General features: G+C 39.8%; 1 protein-coding gene across 10 annotated transcripts in view; it reads left to right on the top strand.

The window, feature by feature from the left end:
* Positions 1-9,330, top strand: part of GRID1 (glutamate ionotropic receptor delta type subunit 1) — a 584,921-nt gene extending 575,591 nt beyond the window's left edge. For 9 of the 10 annotated variants that reach the window (XM_038181269.2, XM_038181267.2, XM_038181268.2 and 6 more), the window contains one exon: positions 8,642-9,330. In XM_038181269.2, coding sequence (XP_038037197.1) covers positions 8,642-9,070 — 429 coding nt within the window. In that variant the 3' untranslated portion in view covers positions 9,071-9,330. The remainder of the gene's footprint in view (positions 1-8,641) is intronic. The other variant, XM_038181270.2, reaches the window with a different exon arrangement.
* Positions 9,331-12,741: the final 3,411 nt, after the last annotated feature.

The raw sequence follows: 12,741 nt of genomic DNA, 5'->3' as shown, positions 1-12,741 counted from the left end.
TGCTCCAGTAGCATAAATTAGACTGGTAAAGGGTAGCGCTGCTTTGTTCTGGGCTCAGTGGAGTGAAAAATTACTTCCTTTATGAAGTAGATAGTAATTTAAAAGTTGTGTAAAAGAATGTAAAGAATCGCCTTATTTTCAGTGAGTTTTGGAACAGAATGTTGGTGAACTTAATCTTTGCTTTGTAAAAGAATAATTTGTCATCTCGTGAGGTGATTTTCTGATGTCATAGTTGAATTCTGAAACCACCACCATCTTCAAGGACAATCCTGTTTGGTTGCAGTGACTAGAATTTGCTATTCCAAACCAGAAGTATAACAAGTAATAAGTATATGTTTGCTAAAAAGAGTGAAATATTAAATATACTGTTAGCCTCACTGTTTTGATCCTTCTTTTTCTCCCCACATCTTCCTTTCCCTTTCTATCTGGAGATGGCCAATGATGTGAGGCTGGGCCTCAGAAGTATGGTGAGAATTTATAATAAACATACAGATAATTGGTTTGTTGTTGAAAATGCTTGCACAGATGAATCCTTGCTAGTTTTCTCCTCATCATTACCTGTCCCTGGAAGTCCCCTTGAACCTGATCTTTGTGTTGTTGTAAATGCCTGTAACTATAATATATGCAGAGTGTACACAGTAAAGGTTTCCCCATGTCCATTCTCCTAAAGAGTTCCTTTGCAGAGACATTGGCATGCTTACAGCATTCATTCACTACTGCATTTTGCTGCTTGTGTTGAAAAATGTTTCTGTGCATTCTCTTATATCCATTTATTTTTAACCTCATGAAAACTGTGGAAACATCTGTATAATGTGAACGAGTCATTCATTTTCTTTGTAGTTACCAGCTTCTAATGCTTGTGAACCAAGTTTGGTAAGGACTTTAAAGCTTGAATACTTCAGCATGATGTTAAATGTCCCCTTCTGTATTAACAATTGAGGATGATATCACAGCCTCTTACCTTCTGGGTTTGAGTCTACTGCTGGTTGTGAGGACTAGCCACTATTTCTGTGTAATTGCACTTAGCTCGTGGATTACACCGAATGTGGGAGCAGGTCATTGAAAGAGACTAGGGGTCTACCTGCCACTACCTAATTTGTAACAGATGTGCCATTGTTACTCTTTCCTCCATATTTATTCACACTGTGATGTATAATGAGGTTGCAGTTGAAGGGGAAGAAAAGGAAAAGAAAAGAAAAAAAAAGATGTTCAGCTAGTTTAAATTGGTGTGCATCATGTGCTTTGGTGGGGAACTTACTGCCCTCCTGGCTAAAGCTTACAGGCCCAGACTATGGGACAGTCGTAACCATCTTCAGAATTAGTTCCCTGGCTAGATGTGGCTGCAGGTTAAATGAAGCTGCCCTGAGCAAGGGGGACAAGGTGAGTGTGGGAAGATGTGGGCTACTTCATGAAACTCCTTGCTGCAACAGCAGTTCTGTAGCGAGTCACTGCCGCTTTGTTGGTCTTTGGCTTTTTGTTAATAGATTCTTAATTTTACCAATTATAGGTATTTTTTTGGCTGTGGGAAGGTGTGAGTGAAATTTGGCGGTGTATCTGAAGGATTTTTCCATCACATTTACATCATCTTTGTAGTATTCCTTAATTTATTTTTTTCAGGTTTCACACAGGGAATGAATATTGCTGTCTCTTCATAACAGAATTTCTGCTCTCTGGTGGAGGAGCACCTCTTCTACATAGTTTTTAATGAAGTTTTATTTCATTGAAGATGATTACACATCAATTGAAATTAATATTTTGCAAAACTCATTTATTTTCTTCTTTCAATTGGGTAACAGTCTACTGGACCTTAACCAATGTTGGTCTCAATACATTCTTCTAACAGCTGTTTTATGGATGATAGCTTACTTAATTGCTTATTTAAAATACATGGTATTGTTTCCACCAGAAGCTTGATTGCAGAATTGGGCCTATTTATAAAAGTAGGCTTTCAAGTAGGCTCTTGAGGTGCATCTGTACTTATTTCTCGTAAGATATTGTTATGGTCAAACCAGCATCTAGCAGAGTACACTCAGAAACCACTCTGCAAATTTTATGTAACATTAAGTGCTGTTTGACTAGGTCAGTTGCCTGTGTTAAATTAATGACAGCAAACATACATCATCGCTGCATCTGTTTACACATCTGTCTGTGTTTCACTGCATTGTCGACTGCAGAATCTCGAAAAATAATGACTATGGCAAAGAGATTTGTATTAAAAAGGGGCTATTTGTGTTATATAACACCATACTGTGTTTTCATTGTTTTGCAGCACATCTATTACTTATATCTTCACTGCTTTTTCTTCCTGAGCAAGCCAGTTATGTCTGGTTTTGCCACTTTGTCGCAATCTCACAGAAAAAAAAAAAAATTGCAGTTCTACATATGCAGTAGTTGCAGCTGAAAGCAGTGATAATGACCCTCTATGAATACAGCATTTAAAAATAAGTCTTTTCTTAAACAAATGGGGATCTGCTGCCTCTTCATTTCTCTTTAACAAGCTAAATGTTTGAGTCAATGATGTCTGAACCACACCAGACAGAGGCTGGGAGCTGGGTGGAGCTGTCAGTTTCCATTCTGAGCTGAGAGAACAGGGGAAACCTCCCTGTTTTGCTTTTATTTCTCTGCTTTGTTTTTCAGTTATGCAGTTTGCCTGTCTGTTCATGGAAGTGTCCCAGAAACTTCCTTCCTGCGTAGCTGGGTACATGTGTGCCTTCCATCATTCTGTCTCTCATGACCACTGATGCTTGTGTCTTCCACGTATGCATATGGGTTAAGAGGTGTTGCTACATGGATGGGAAGGGGACTGGCCTCTGACCTGGCCAAGGTCACAAGAGGGGATGTCTGTCTGAGGCTGGGGCTTGACTCAACTTTTGAACCCCAGTCCTACTTACAAAATTGCCTAATTTTCTAAAATAGTTCTTTCACTGAATGGAAACTCATTGTTAACATTTCTCTCTTGCTTTGGTTTCATCCACTCACTGAAAGATTATCCTTCATATTGTCACCCAGGACAGAAACAACCAAACAAAACAGAAATGTTCTGTAATTGGTGATTAAGACTATATTGCTCTGAAAGATCTCAAGCATTATTTTCAGCATATCTCCTGAGCCTTATTAAGAACTGCATTAACAGGCTTTTTTAATATTTGGCACAGTTTTGTGCGTCTGACCGGGAGGTATCTGCACATTCATGGTAGTCCCTCCATGTATGTGCCTGCCTGCCCATATTGGCTAATTTTTTTTATTTTTATTTTTGTGTGTGTACATCTGTGCTTGATATTTAGAGTCAGGATCATCGGTCTTATACTTATCCTCTAGTGTGCTGTGGTTTAATTTGCATGTGTGGGGTGCAGACATGGTTCATTACAGTTTTGGAATAGTTCTAGCATTGAGTTTCTCCAGCTATCCACTCTGTGCATTTGGCCCTGCCAGAACTACTTCATCTGCTTGTAATCTCTAGAATCTGAGGTTAACTGACTCCAAAACTCCCAAGTAGTTTCACGTTCTTTTAATGTGACTGCCCACACGCTTTTCTCGGAGCCCACTGTCAGAAGTCACAGAAAATAAAACAGAAAATACAGTGATTACACTTTAAGTCATCCTATCAGCTTTTTTATCTCACCATAATTTCTCTCTGCACGATAAAGCCAAACTTAGTTAGCTCTGATAGGGAGTCACAGTTTCTTGCAGTCACTGTTGTGCAGAGCTAGTCGTTTTTAGATAATTCAGGTAAGCATCCTTCAAATCCATGCAGACACTTGCCACAGCATGCTCCTGCTGTCAGTCATAGACCATTGAACCTGTCGCTCAGGATCAAGTGCTTAGGATGTATCAGAAACATGCCCTTCATTTACCCTTACGGAACTCAGACTCATTGGGGAAGAATGACATTTAAATTGGTATTTATGAATAAGATAATTTCCTGACCAGAAGCAATGTTTGGGTAGCTGTTTTCCTTAAGCTGGAGAAGGATAAGCCTGTGTTTATAATTCATTTTCCTTACACGTGATATTTTTTTCTTCCTTTCACTGATTAACTTCTTCAGCTGTTCTATTTGTAGCATAACATTAATATTGAAAATAGAATTATGAAGGCAGCAAAGAAATAATATTTGATCTCCTTTTGGCAACAGAACCATATACATTTATCCAATAACTATATATGAAAAGTGACAATAAATTGGCATGAAACATCAGAGAGGTGACACATTTATAATATTAACTAAGTTTTGCATATTAAGTATAAAAAAGAGAGAGAGAGAAAAAAAAAAGAAACATTCAGTAATGTGCCTGCCCCAGACACTGAAGTGAAGGGCCCCAGATACAGGGAAGGCTCTGCGCTGGAAAACCAGCACACAAACCTCCTCGTTGGCTCCAGCTTTTCCCTTCCAGCTGCCAGATCTGGTACCTCTGCCATTCCCTAGCTCGAAGCCTCATTGTGCTAATTTATACTGATTTAATAATTGCAATTCCTTAATTTTGCCACAGAGATGCAACAGTTGATGAGAATAGTTGCAGCATCAGAAAGTTTGGGATCTTTTGCAATGCTACATTACCATTTCACAAGTAAGATGACAAAGCTTCAGGAAGAAAAATGCCAGCTAACTAAGGGTTTTAAGGTTATAACAAATGGCTCATTTTTAATAAGAATTATAGAACTAAAAGTAAGGGGGAATACTGAATTGACAAGGGAGCAGAATGTCATAACTTTTTAGATTTATTTGTTTGGCGTTATTAACTCTTAACCTTTTTTGTTTATCTTGTTACTTTTCTGTAGCATATGTTTTATTATTGAATTTTCCAGGAGACCAATAAAGGAAAAAGATGAGATTTACAGAATTTAAAAATTCTGCAAGCTTCACTTGTCAAATTAAGCTATCAGAACACGTTCCATTCTGGAAATCCTAGGATTCAAGGCAGTCTTCAATTATGCAAGGACAAACTAATCTTTTCAGGTGTTTCTAGTCTTTACTTTTTGAAAAATCATTCTCTCAACATTAAGACAGTTTCATACCAAGCTTGACATTTTGTTATTTAGCTGCTCTTCATCTAATAAGACAAAGAAAAATGGAAGAACCTTTAAAATGTGTTTTTATTATTCCTCAGAGACAGAGTTGTTTTCCTTAACCTTTACAAACATTTTATTTTAGTAACAGAAAGAAGGAATAATGTGAACTTCTGGGCTCTTGGAAGCCTTTGTATTTTTTTTTTCACTGATCTTAATAAGGCCAGAAAGTTGTCCTTCGTGCTGAATAGAGTTAGAAGTAGGCAAATGAAATCTCTACCCCTACCTACCTCCTAAAAAATAAGCTCCAGCATTTACTTCTCTACTTAATTTATGAAGTGTTCTGTAGTAGATCAAAAGTGATGTCTGTGTTTCACTTGTATAAACTTATGTTTATATTGTGAAATGCTATGCAACTGCAAAAATGCAAATGCACCATTTCTGAGCAATTCCATTTCTGGGCTGGACTGCGTAGAGAGGAAGGGATGATTACACTGTTAGGCTAACAGAGGGACACTTCCAAATGGTGTGAAAATTAATAACCCCTCTGGTCTGAAGCAGGAGATGTCAATAAAGAGGATCTCATCTGTGGCTCTTTATGTTTATATCTCAAAAGAGCTAAGCTAAATATATAACAAGGATTAATTATTTGAATTTTATGAGATATTGTGCACAGATGCTCCAAAAGAGGAGTGCACTTCATTCACTAACGTGTTTTTCCTCGGCAAACAGTTGATAACTGCGTGTTGCAAGTACTGGAGCTGCACCATTCCCCCTGGCTTGGCGAGTTATCCCAGTCACATTACTTCTGTTCCCATAGCAAAGCAGGATGGAATGCACTGAGGATATCCTTCCCATCAAAAAATACAAATACCAATAAAATGTTGATGTATATTTTCACTCAAAATGATCTGAAGAAAGCATTAGTATTTGGTAAAAGCTCATAAAAATGCAAATGAGTCATGAACATTTCTCCAAAGTCTTATTTAGGAAAATTTGTTCCTCTAGTATTTGTGCAGTTCCAACCTGAATTCTCTACTTTTTCTTTTCTTGTAGTGGCAGATTGGCAAGAAAATGGGTCCCAGATAACTGGAGTGCAAACCTAGGAGTCTAAATCAAAGCGAGCAGCATTTCTGAGAAAAGGAAGTGTAGTACAGAGGACCTGAAGAAGCACCATATGATGGGCTTCTGGGAGTTAGCTTCCGTAGACACAGATGTCATCAGACACTGCGACAGCCAAACTTTGCAGATAGGCAGGACTTTGCCGCAGGCTTTTGTTGACAGACAGATAAAGAAAACACAGAAGTACCTGGCGAGATGCTGCACAAAACTGAACCTGCCACGGAGGTCGAGCCCTTAGTCCCAGCTGGGGATAATGTAAGAACACTTCCTACTCTTGCCCCCAGTCCAGGTTTACTTCAAGAAGAAGAGATGCATCAAGTCTATAATGAAATCCATGTAATGCTCTGGCCAGTATATCACAAACCCTTAATTTACCTAGCTATGGAGTTTATGAAGGAGCTTCTGCATTACTGTCAGCTTAGTGCATTGTCTAACTTATCGAATAAGGAGCCTGACATGCCAGGTTGGTAAAAAGGACTTAACACAGCCATACCATCTCTCCAATCAAGTATTGTCTAGGCCCTTTCTGCCACAAAAGTTATTTATTTATTTATTTGCCATTGATTTTCCCTAATTCAAAATTATGTGATTAGAGGATTTTGCTGAAAAAGCGGCATTAAAAAAATACAGTCTGTATGTGTTCCTCTGGTGAGGCAGATAATATCGCCAACGTTCTGGGGACCCACACAGGGAGTTTAGTGATTTTTTTATGGAAATGAAACAGGAACCCTCATTCCACTGATTAAGAAGGGAAGTGAAAACTGCTGCTCAGCCTTGTAATTGTTGAACAATTGTACTCCACTTGAAATCAATGGGGATTTAGCCAAAGCTGAGGACAGAGGTTTGGGTTCATCATCATGTAATGCTAATTCATTTCTAAATCCGTGCAGAGATCAACAAATCCAATGGTTCCTGAGTAACATAGAAGTGGTTTTAAACCACAAGGCGAGAATCAAATCTGTATTTGTTGTATTTGTTATTGGCTGGAATCAAGGGCTTTGGACCTGATTCAATTGTCAATTTAAGGGTGAAGGCAAAGTTGCAAAGCAGTGGATGACACTGGAATAACAGTGTAATTTGCTGTGCCCCACCTGAAAGGTAGCAGTAAAAGATCACGAGGAGTGGCTGGCACTGATACAGCAGACTGCTTTGTTCCCAGAGCCTAGCTTCTGGCATGAACAGGAGCATCTTCAAGGCTACTAGTATTGGGTTTAAGCAGCTAGGACTGTGTAGACCTGTTGGCAATCGGGGATTACTGGAACAGAAAAGTTTTGGGTAGTCCCATTTCCTAGCCTGGGATTTTGCTGGCTGCCCACTGCAGTTTGTCAGAGCAAGGGATGCCTCCAGTTCCAGGCCTGTTGGGCTTTTATGGATGCTTTGCTGCTATTCTGCCGTATGTTGCATCAAATAACTACAACTGCAGATCACAGCTGTGCTTTATGAAATATAGAGAAATGATATAATACCTTTTTATTTGCAATGCACTGCTAGCCATTAAAATTCAGTCATAACAGCATCCCAGGTGGGTGACTTTACCCTGCCAGTTTTGTTGCTTTCCATTCTGGGCTTCCTGCATACCACACTGAAGAGATAAACAGCAGCTGTAGGTCTTTGTTGCTTCAAGTTTTAAAGATAATTTCTTTGGCCATATTTCCTTCTGGAAGCTAAAATGTTGGCAAATGGTGCCGAAAGTCCTTGAGGAGACCTCTCTGGGAGCGTCAGGTGACTCATTCTCTGAGGATAGCAATGCATTTCCTAAAGACCAGCATTGCTTTCCCAAGCACTGACCATAGACCTAAACTTGTACCAGATGAGGTGTCAGACTGACAGCTTGTTGTCAGTCACACAGCTGTCCAAAACACAGCTAAGCACTCCCCTCCTCAGGGCTCCCAGAGCAGGTCTCCGTCTCAGTGCCCTTGCAGGAGGTCCATGGTCCTTGCCAGGTAGGTGACACAGGGCTCCCTGCTGGGAAGGGAGGACTTCACCACCACCACAACCCCTGGTCAGTAGATTTTGGCACAAGAAGCAAATACCCGGGAGCCAGCTAGGCTGTGCACGGTGTCACACTGCTGTAATCCTTACAAAGTGCACTGCATCTAGAGGAGTGTTGAGCTGCCCTGGGGTTACAAGGCAGCAGGCTGCTCTCTGGCTCGCTTATTTGCCTCCCAGAAGCTTTTATCCTGGGCTTGTGCAAAGTGAGCTAAGGGCTTGTGGGATGTGCTGGTCCCTGCTGCCAGCTCCTGTTGGCTGAACCAGAGATGTCGTTTTACCTCCAAGGAGGATGGCATTGAGAACATCAGTGGGTTTTGCAGGTTGAGATTGAGCTGGTGTTTTCTTCAGCAAGTGTTTCTCAGCTGGAGACGTTGGGCAGACTTTGAGGTTTTGCACAGGCACAGATGAAATCGAAGCGATCTAATGAGTAACCAGCAGCTCCTATCACACACGGGGTGGATAGGGGGGCGGACGTGAAAGGTACTTGTGTCTGAACTGATTGTTCTGGTCTCTTCCTCACTAGGATAAAGAAGTGAACCTGGAGCAGGTCCACAGACGCATGAACAGTTTAATCGATGAGGACATAGCCCACAAGCAGATCTCTCCGGCGTCCATTGAAATCTCAGCCCTGGAGATCGGTGGCATGCAGCCAGCTCAGACCCTGGAGCCGGTACGCGAATACCAGAACACACAACTTTCTGTCACCACCTTTTTACCAGAACAGACAACTCATGGTGCCAGCAGGACACTCACAGCTGCCTCTGGCAGCAACCTGCCGCTGCCCCTGAGCAGCTCAGCCACCATGCCCTCCATACAGTGTAAACACAGGTCGCCAAATGGAGGACTATTTCGTCAGAGTCCCGTGAAAACCCCGATCCCAATGTCATTTCAGTCTGTGCCAGGGGGAGTCATTCCAGAAGCAATGGAGCCCTCTCATGGAACATCCATTTGATGAAAACAAACAGTAACACAACCAGCAGAGCTTTTTAATACAAAATTTAAAACAAACAAACAAAAAAGAAACTCTTACATTTTTCTTGTATATACGTGTAAATAATGAAAGAATGAAGTGGGGTAAAAGTGTATTTTGAATATTCCCAATTTTCGAAGTCAGTAAAAAACAAAAGAAAAAAAAAAAACAAACAAAAATGTATGAATGACTTTGTAAATTTTGTTCTATATGAATAAAAAGGCAAACTACTTGTGATCGTTCTCAAGTGCCAAAGAAGACCAGTTACTGGGACTGAGGGCCATATTTTTTTTTCCCTGAGGATTTCAGCATATCCTTCCTGTTCTTTTTGTTTTCAGAGAAAAAAAAAAAAAAATCCATTTCTTGCCAGAAAAGTTCACTGTGCTCAGGCCTCTCCTTTCCCCAAAACCCTCTTGATGGCAATTCATTCGCAGAGTTTAACAGCTGGTACTAGCATAACAGAAACAAATATTTTAAACCTGAATTATAACTAAAACCCAACAAAAGATGAACTTTTGCCTTCTAACAAGGATTTAAACTTCCACATGGTTCCTAAGTTTAAGCACAGATTATTGAGTTGTGTATTTATATGTTTACTGTGCTGTGGGGCTGTTTTTATTTGATCTTCTGTGTTTTATATATATATATAATATATATGTCATATAGCATATGTATATTATATATATAAATGCTTTGATAAATAGCAGGTTTCAGGTTATGGGTAAAGCTGCAATGAAAAAGCTGATTTTTTTTTTATTTTTTTTTGTGTGCATGTATGTGTGTGTCTTATATACACAAATGAAAAAGGGGAGTAACCAGTGGTTGACAAGATTGAGAGAAGGGGGAGCTTGAACAGGCAGGAGATAATGGCACCGCAGCGACTGTGCCCTCTGGTGCCGTTCCTTTCTTTGAGATTTTTAAGGAATTTGCTGCAAAATGGATGTGATGCTCACTGTTGAAGTCATATCCCTGAATTATAAGGCTATCCTCATGACTACAAGCACAGCTCTGTTTTTTGTTTTTGTTTTTTGTTTTTTTTTTTTTCTGTTGATTTTATATAGAGAAACATTCTAGTGGCCATGTCTATAATGTTGGTAGAAATGGCTCTAAAATGCTTTTTTTTTTTTTGTCAAATCAAAGGACAGAGATAAAGCAACATATATAGCTAATTTAATGTCTCATTCTGCAAATATTACTAGTGCAATTTCATATGAAAAAAAAAATCAAAACCAAAACACATTGTTTCCTTCCTGAATAGTAGTTCTAATGTGTCCCCTCCTCACCCACTGTTGCTAATGGGCCATCAGTTGCTTTTCATTCAGAACTGGGATAATTCGGTATCTTCTCAAAAATATCCCTATAGCTATGTTGCAATTTCCCTCTGTAGCTGGATTTCTCCACTTTATTAGAACACTGCTATTTGGAAAAGGCTGTAGATCTCGGTGCAGCAAAATCACTGCCTACATTAAGGTGAAAGATCGTGTTTGAACAGAGGTAAAAAATGCATTTACATCCCCAGAAAGTCAGTAGGCAATCTAGGTCAGGCTTTTGGATAAGTAAACATTCCATTGATTGCTCCTAATTTGATTTGCATAATTACTCAACAGGTATATTTATGAGATGATAAAAGTCCACAAATTTTTACATTTATAGTTCAAGCAGTAGGGAAGAAAAATCAAAGTGGGATATAAAAGCAGCCTAATGGAAGAGCATACTCAGCATACTGTTTAAATAAGGACTATTGATGGTGAGCTTCCAGAAAGAGGACTCTTGCAGGGATTTATTTGTCAAGTCGGTTCCTCGTGAAGACAGCACGATTTTGCAGCCTGGCACAAATTGCACAATTTGCTTCAAACTAATTAAAAATGAGTAATGCTTTAGTCAGCTGACTAGGTTTATCTTATTCAGACACTTGGCCTGCACAAGCTTGGGATTTTTTTCCTTCCTCTTTTGTCATACTTTTCCCTCTTATTATCCTTATAACCCTCTGGCCACAGGGTGCGGAGGGGTGAGCAGCTTGCTCAGCCACCAGAGTGACCACCCAGAAACATCCTCCCTTCTGGACAGTGAGGATCCACGGTGAGTTGCTGGTGCACAGCAGTGTGGCCAGTGCTGCTGCCTCTGTGCCCATGTTGTAGGAAACAAGCTCGTCTGGGGCTGCCCAAGCTGATCCCTTACGATTTCCCTGGAAAGCACGCAAAGCACAGAGCGGGGGCTGAAACTGCTTTGCTGAGGAGTCATCACTTCCACAAAATACATTAGGTCCTTTTCATGTTATAGTCTAAACCACAGAGCTGAAAAACTGAACTGCATTTGTGGAATAAATTGTGAACACAGTATATTTGGGGGATTAACTTTAACATTCTCCATATTCATTCTCCTCCCAGCTCAGTCTTACCATGTGCTGTAAAGTTTGGAAGTGTGGTTTAACTTTTTAAAATGATGCTGGATCCTACTGTTTTTTATGCATAGACTATGAATCGCCTGTTTAAATGCTCTGCAGGATTACATCTAAGACAATCAGAATCTTGCACCACCAAACCACGTGGTCCTCACTTAGAAAAGTATTTAAGTATGAGTGTAAGCCAGCCCTACAGAACATGGCTGCTTTATGCGAAGGCTGTAGTGCTTTGCCGATTACTGATGGAGTTAAATGCAGGTCTCATACTAAATATATGGCTAATTTTAAGCAGATGAGTGAGCTCACCAATCTCCCTGGGACTATTCAGTTGCTTAAAGTTAACTGTTTAAAGTGCTTTGCTGCACCAGGCTCTATACTGTAAAAGTCACAATTCACGATGGCTCTGACACTGCCTAGCAATTATTTGTTTATATAAAAGTTAGCAAGTCATAGCTTGGGCCTGTCAACCATGGCAGAAAGCTGTTAAATCTTTCATGTGACGGTGGTTTGGTTTTAGATTGTTTAAGCAAATCACCAGGTTCTTCTTGAACATAAACAGTGTTTCTTTCCCATAATTTTCAGTTTTCAAAGTAAATGCAGAATGTATGATTTCCATATTCTGTCTCCTGTTTTATATTTATATCTTTATTTTGACAGATCAAAGCATTCACTTTCTATATAATATGTATTCACCACACACTCTCGCATATATATATACATGCGCAGTTATTCACAGATGAAGTGAGAAATATAATTTCCATGTGATGTAAATGAGCATAAGCTCAGAGCCCTCACAGAGCTGTGCTTGCTTACACCACCTGCAGTTCTGACCCTTCACTGTTAATAGCTGGCAAGCAGAATAATTGCAGAAATTCCTGAAAACTCTGAAGCCCAAGCTGTGCCCTTAGTTTTGAGCAGAACTTCCTTCTGAGGGTGCACGCGTAAACAGAGGAATAATGCCTAATCCCAAATATCCCAGATCCTCAAGGATGTTTACATTGCAAAGGTGGCTGTATATGAAATGAAAATTGAGTGCCTATACCTTCCTTTTATTGCTGATGAACTTCTGTGAAAGTGACATCTGTGGCAGAGCACTTGTAGTGCGTCTTGTTCTATTTATCCATTAGTTTAGAAATGACTTTATTTTCATACAAAAATGTGACTCGGTTTCTTCTATTTGCTTGCAATCTGCTTGCAATCTGAAGGATGCATTGCTTTATTTCATAGTAGTACACCATGTTTATTCTATTGC

Source organism: Anas platyrhynchos, chromosome 6, assembly GCF_047663525.1.
Source record: "Anas platyrhynchos isolate ZD024472 breed Pekin duck chromosome 6, IASCAAS_PekinDuck_T2T, whole genome shotgun sequence".
Classification (NCBI taxonomy): domain Eukaryota; kingdom Metazoa; phylum Chordata; class Aves; order Anseriformes; family Anatidae; genus Anas; species Anas platyrhynchos.
This window is presented reverse-complemented; position numbering and strand designations above follow the sequence as displayed.